The 6,000-nt window shown below is 35.0% G+C and overlaps 1 protein-coding gene across 1 annotated transcript; it reads left to right on the top strand.

Annotated features, from left to right (window-relative positions):
* The first annotated feature begins 307 nt into the window (after positions 1 to 307).
* LOC107824885 (uncharacterized) lies at positions 308 to 2,096 on the top strand. The gene has a single exon (XM_016651692.2). The coding sequence runs from the start codon at positions 438 to 440 to the stop codon at positions 1,905 to 1,907; it is 1,470 nt and encodes a 489-aa protein (XP_016507178.2). The 5' UTR covers positions 308 to 437; the 3' UTR covers positions 1,908 to 2,096.
* The last annotated feature ends 3,904 nt before the right edge of the window (positions 2,097 to 6,000 follow it).

The following is a 6,000-nucleotide window of genomic DNA, read 5'->3' as shown; positions in this document are numbered from 1 at the left end:
ATTCAAATTCTTTTCTAATAAAATGAATGTTCAAACGCAATTTCAACTTTCAAAACCATTATTCATCTCATCTCCAAAAACTCATTTTATAAATTATCAATTATTAACTAAATTTATGTCCAAACGCTAGCTAAGTAGTCTCGAACCCTAGCTGAAAATAACTGGTAAACACAATGAAATTAGATAATTTACATTTATTAATGAAATGGTTGCTTACGTTTACTAATTTAAATTTAAATTTCTACTCAATCGCAGCAAGTTGCACAGAAGTAGTGACGGGTGAGAATAAAAAAGCCTCTCCTAAGGCAAGTTAAAACCCCCAAATCTAATTCATTTTCAGAGTCTCAAATCAAATGGACTGACTCACCTATCCCAAAAACAGTTGCACTCACTTATTATTGCCAACTCCAAAACCCACTCCCAAAAAAATTCCGCCGATGGAGAACTACTCCTACACCTCTTACCCTGAATCCGGCGATTCCTCTCCCCGTTCCCGTGAAATCGATTTCGATAACACTGCATCATGGGAAGATCCAAATCAAATCCCTAATTACAAGGTCAAATTCATGTGCAGCTATGGCGGTAAAATTCACCCTAGGCCTCATGATAATCAGCTTGCTTACATCGGCGGCGAAACCAAAATACTCTCCGTTGATCGGAATACTAAGTTTCCTCTGATTATTTCTAAGCTTGCTGCTATTTGTGATTCTGATACTGTGTCGTTTAAGTATCAGCTTCCAGGTGAGGACCTTGATGCTTTGATTTCGGTTACTAATGATGATGATCTCGAACACATGATGCATGAGTATGATCGTCTTTATAGAGCTTCGCCTAAACCAGCTAGGTTGAGGTTGTTTCTATTTCCGGCGAATCCGCCGTCGAGCGTCGGAAGTGGAGTGCCTCAGAGTCGGAGTTTTGGTTCGGAGGATTCGAAATCGGAGAAGGAGAGGTTTGTTGATGCGTTGAATTCCGGCCCGATTCATGCGTCTCCGGCGGGAGCTGTTGCGTCGCCGGCTGGAAGCGCGGATTTTCTATTTGGTTCGGAGAAGGGAATGGTACCTCCACATGTCAAGCTAAGAGATCCGATCGTTGAGCAAGTTGTTAAGGAACCGGAGATTCCGGTTCATGTTGTGGATGATAGGATGATCGGGACTGATCCGATCCAGAAACACATTCAGGATCTGCAGAGGTTAAATCTGGAAGAGCAACAAAATATGTATCGTCGGAAAAGCGACGATAATCTGGCAGCGGCTTTCGCCGGAGGTCATGACTATTATGTTCAAAAGGTACCGGAGAAAATAGCTGCTGCAGCAACCGTGCCAGGAACAGTTCCTGCACAGGTAGGATATTGGCAGGAAAAGCAAGTCCCTGGAGGAGTACATCCGGCGAACAGTCTCGGTACGGAACAGCCGGTTTACATGATTCAAGCACCCGCTGGAGCATATCACCCGCACCAGCACCCGCAATTTGTGAGGCCAATGGCTGGACCACCGGGTCAAGGTTACTACGCCGTTCAGAGGATGCCACAACAGGAGCCTTATAGGGATCATCAGCCAGTTTACAATGTAATGCCCAGTGTACCACAAGCGGTGCCGACAGTACCAGCAACTCTGCCCTCTCAGGGAGGACCAAAGGTGGCTGGATATTCCGAAGGATATGGGATGGTGAGACCAGCAACTGCAATGGGAGTTGGAGTAGCAGATGCAGGGGGATACACACAGATGGCGTACGATGGCGGAGTAGGGAGACAGATGTACTATCCTCCACAAGGTGGCGTCATGGCTCCACCACCACAACAGCCTCAGTACCAAGCAATGCCGCCGCCGCAAACGGTGGTTAGCTCCGATATGAGAACTCAAGAAGCTGCTAAGGTCGTTCCTGTCAAGGCTACGCAAGCATCAGTGTAATTCTTGAAGCTGTTCAAGAATTAAGGTATATGAATATCTTGAACTTTCATATGAAACTTAGTAGCAAACTAATAAAATAAAAGTAGTAGGATATGAGCTTATAATATTACCTCTTATTTCTGTTCGTCTTGAGAAGTTATGTGCCATGTTGTGTACATTTTGAGTGGAAAATGATTTTCATTATTGCTATGCTCTCGTTGCATTTATTTCTATATTAATTATATGTTCCTTTTAATTATATGCAATATTCCCATATTGGATCGACCTATTCGAAATTAATTTCACTTGGAGTAACTTGGTGTGGTTTATCGTACTTCCGTATGCGTTGATGTAATTGTAACATGAACGTGATAATTTTTGTAGATTCTTTAAGTTAAGAGTCACAGAAAAATGAACGTAACCTAATCAAATAATCGCACACATCCATACTAAATATATGTATCAAGTACACCATTGAAGTCTAATAAGTAATAATGGTATGGCGGAAGTTGTAAGGTGTAAACTTAGTTCTTTGGCCCTTCCCCCTTCTCCTTTTTCACGAAGTTTAATAAAAAATTTAAAAATATATATCTATATGCAATCAAGTACCTGAGTCCAGGCAACATCGCTCGAATAATTCAATGTTGAACTCGGTCTAATTTTGACTCTTTTTGGATAGAAAAGCTAAGAGTTTTGCTTTTTTTGTCTCCTTTTGTCTCAGTTAATTCCAACCTAGTAACTCAGCCCACTTCAAAGATTAGGTAGGCTGGAAGAATGGCATGGGTGAAATTAACTCTTCAAGTTAGTTCTTCTTATTTTTAGGAAACTTTCTAATATATAGTGTCTTTAGGGGTGAATGTTTTTATATTTGTTGAAGGAATTTTAATATATTTAACTTATATTAAAAGAATTAAGTACTCTTTAATTTTATTTTCATATTTTACTTAAATAAAATGAATTTTTTTTTAATTATTGCATGTAATAACAAAATTTTGATATTATTTATTTACTTATAATATTAATTATTAAGTAAATCTATTTATGTCCTTTTTCGTAATTTGACACTTAAAAACACTTTCTAAAAAGTTTGACCAAACACAAATTATTTCTCAAAAGTGTTTTTCAGACTGATTAGCCAAACACAAACTGATTCTCTCCAAAAACACTTTTTTCATTTTCAAAAGCACTTCTCAAAATAAGCTGATTTCTCCGGCTTCACCAAACAGGCTATATATCTTATCTAAGTTACAGAGAGGAAAATTTTATTGTGTGTTTTCCTTCTTTTTTAAACTACTACTAGTATATTATACGTCTATAACAAGTTAAATATGTTATATTTATTTATTAATTTATCACTGGACATAATCCGGGTTGACCCACATGAGTAACTCGAATCTGTTTTACCTTCATGTTATAACTCCAATTCTTTGTTACCCTTTCCTTTACTTTCTTGAATAGTCTGAATGACTGAAAGTATACCAAAAAATAGTTGGACAACAACGACAGACAATACACTTTCATTGCCCTCACAGGACAAACATCTCAATTCAAAATAGAAACTCTCACGCGGATTTTTATTAGAAAAGGTTTGAAAGGTGGCCACTTGCATTTTACACTATGCCAAAAAGCAAAACATCTCAAGATATCCCCTATAGTGAGAACTATTGTAAAGTGAATATTTAATTTAAAGAAAAGACAAATATCTAGATGCAAAAGCAAGAGATCTTTAAATTCCAATTAAAATATGTTTCCTAATTTAACCTGCATTTGGTTAAGATAATTAACATAAATGGTTTTACCAAATAAGACAAGAAAATCATTCAAGATAATGGTTAAAAAATAGGAGGAAAATGTTGGAATAAAAAATAGTCTGTTGTTGACAAGCGTGGAGATGTTGGTTAGATGTTATTGTCATGGAAAAATGATATGAAGATGATACTATTACATACAACAAAACCAAACAAAGGATTTATATCACATCACCATTAACAAAACGTAGCAAGTAGAATTTCCAGGACAGGTGGAAAATTTTCTCCTCATCATTGGGTCCACCTCTTTGGAAATGCAATTGCTATATTTGTGGAACTCCTCTTCTCGTATACACCTTTACGGCTCTACTTCCACATTTCAAACCTAGCTTCCATTTTTTTATCATTCTTTTCCCACTAATTTTTTTTAACGCTACTACTCGGATTAATTTGTGCCTGTATTAATAATTTATTATGTACTTTATTCACCAAGGTGTTAAGCAGATTAAAATATATTACCTAGTTCTTTTTCTGTTCTCAGATGTGAATCCTAATCTTTAAGATTTGCACATCCTCATTAATCAGTAGGTCACTCTCTACCGAGTAAAAATTTATCTTTTCGACTTTAGCAAAAATGTTCAAAGCACCACTTTCGTCAGTTATCTTGATGTCGAAAGGGAAGAATTTTCATGACTTCTTTTCAAGTCTTTTGAAACCAAATAGAATTAGACAGGAGTGCTTCATGTTTGTCAATTAAATTTTCTTTAAAAGCTAAAAGTTACATCAAAATATTAAAAGAAAATCACGATTTTCATGAAACAAACACCACGACTAACCATGTCATAAATATGTTGAGATGCTTGTGATTTTTGTTTTGGAAGTAAAAGAATATAAAGAGAAATTGATAATCGCATCTGTGAATGAATATGTTGCTACCATTTGATCCAAAAAGTTCAAAGGTACTTTTGCATTTAATTCCGTTCATATTCTATTTAAATTGAATTGGCTGGACTCAGCTAAAAAGGAATCTGGTACTATGGTCTTAATTAATTTAGAAATTCTTTTCTGTATCAAGGGAAAGTGAAAAAATGATCCTACTACTATTGATGCACTAAGATTAGGTGATATAAGAATATATATGTAAAGATACAAGGATAACATTTTTTTTCCTATAGACGTATTGGTATCTCATTCTTGGTAGGACTTTTCGACCGAGGAGGAAGGAAAATTACTAATATAAAGTAGATTCTTGGATTCTATATATGTTTGTTGGTCAAGTCTTTTCAACTTACATGCCGAGCATTAATATTATCACCTTGACTTTACACTAACTTTCCAACATTTAGGGTGAAAAATTTAGAAAATTCAGATATGGCGTTGTGCCATATAATGCGGGAAGCATGTTTAGGGGTTGAGTAAATCCATAGGCAAATTTATCCAATAGGAGTCATTCGGTATGATAGACGAGCAAAAATAATCGAGAACTAGTAATCAAACAGGATACGACTATACTAAATTTTTATTTCAAAATTATTTTTGCTTGTCAAATATCATCGTATCAAACGACCCCTTAGTACTTATTTATTGAGGGGCTGAGCTAGAGGCATAGCAAGGTTCGTATCTCCTTGCTTACATTATTTATATAGTGTTATAATTCTTTTTACGTATATATACTAAGTGTTAAATTCTATTGACTTCTTCACATGCTTAGTTTGTTTTGAATCGTTTTGGTGAAATTTATGCCTCTATCATTGTCTAAGTTAGAAATTAATCTATTTAATTTAGGTGTCCTAATTTTTTTTTGTCACTAATATTGTAGTAGGAAGGTAGTGGGATAATTATCAGTATGTTGCAACTACGTAACATGATATGATGCTTAGGAGTTGCGTCTTGCGTGAAAGAGTTGATATGTGAATAGGATAAACTCGACTGGAATTTAATAATTTTCTAGTCAAAATCTTGTTTCCACGAATCATAGAAATAATGGAAGGTCAACATCTTTATGTCATGTTCAAATAAATAAATAAAAAGAAAAAGAGTTATCCTCAAAGTTGTAAAGGCTATTTTTGAGAATATTGCAGAGGTGTATTGAAAGTACATCAGATTTTTTTTTATAAGAAAAATGACACTGTATAGCCGTTTTGATCAAACTAATAGCTGAATATATATATGCTCTTTTTCGATTATCGAATCTATATAATTTCTGACGCAGCTAAAAATTAAAAAAAGAACTTTTTATCTAACATTTTTATCTCCTATTCAAAAGATAAAAACAAAAAGAAAATCAGAGTGTTAGGATTTGATATTTGGAAAAGAATAATGATAATGCCCTAAAACACCTTAAAAGCTTTATTTTTACAAATTAA

The sequence above is a fragment of the Nicotiana tabacum genome, chromosome 7 (assembly GCF_000715075.1).
Source record: "Nicotiana tabacum cultivar K326 chromosome 7, ASM71507v2, whole genome shotgun sequence".
Classification (NCBI taxonomy): domain Eukaryota; kingdom Viridiplantae; phylum Streptophyta; class Magnoliopsida; order Solanales; family Solanaceae; genus Nicotiana; species Nicotiana tabacum.
This window is presented reverse-complemented; position numbering and strand designations above follow the sequence as displayed.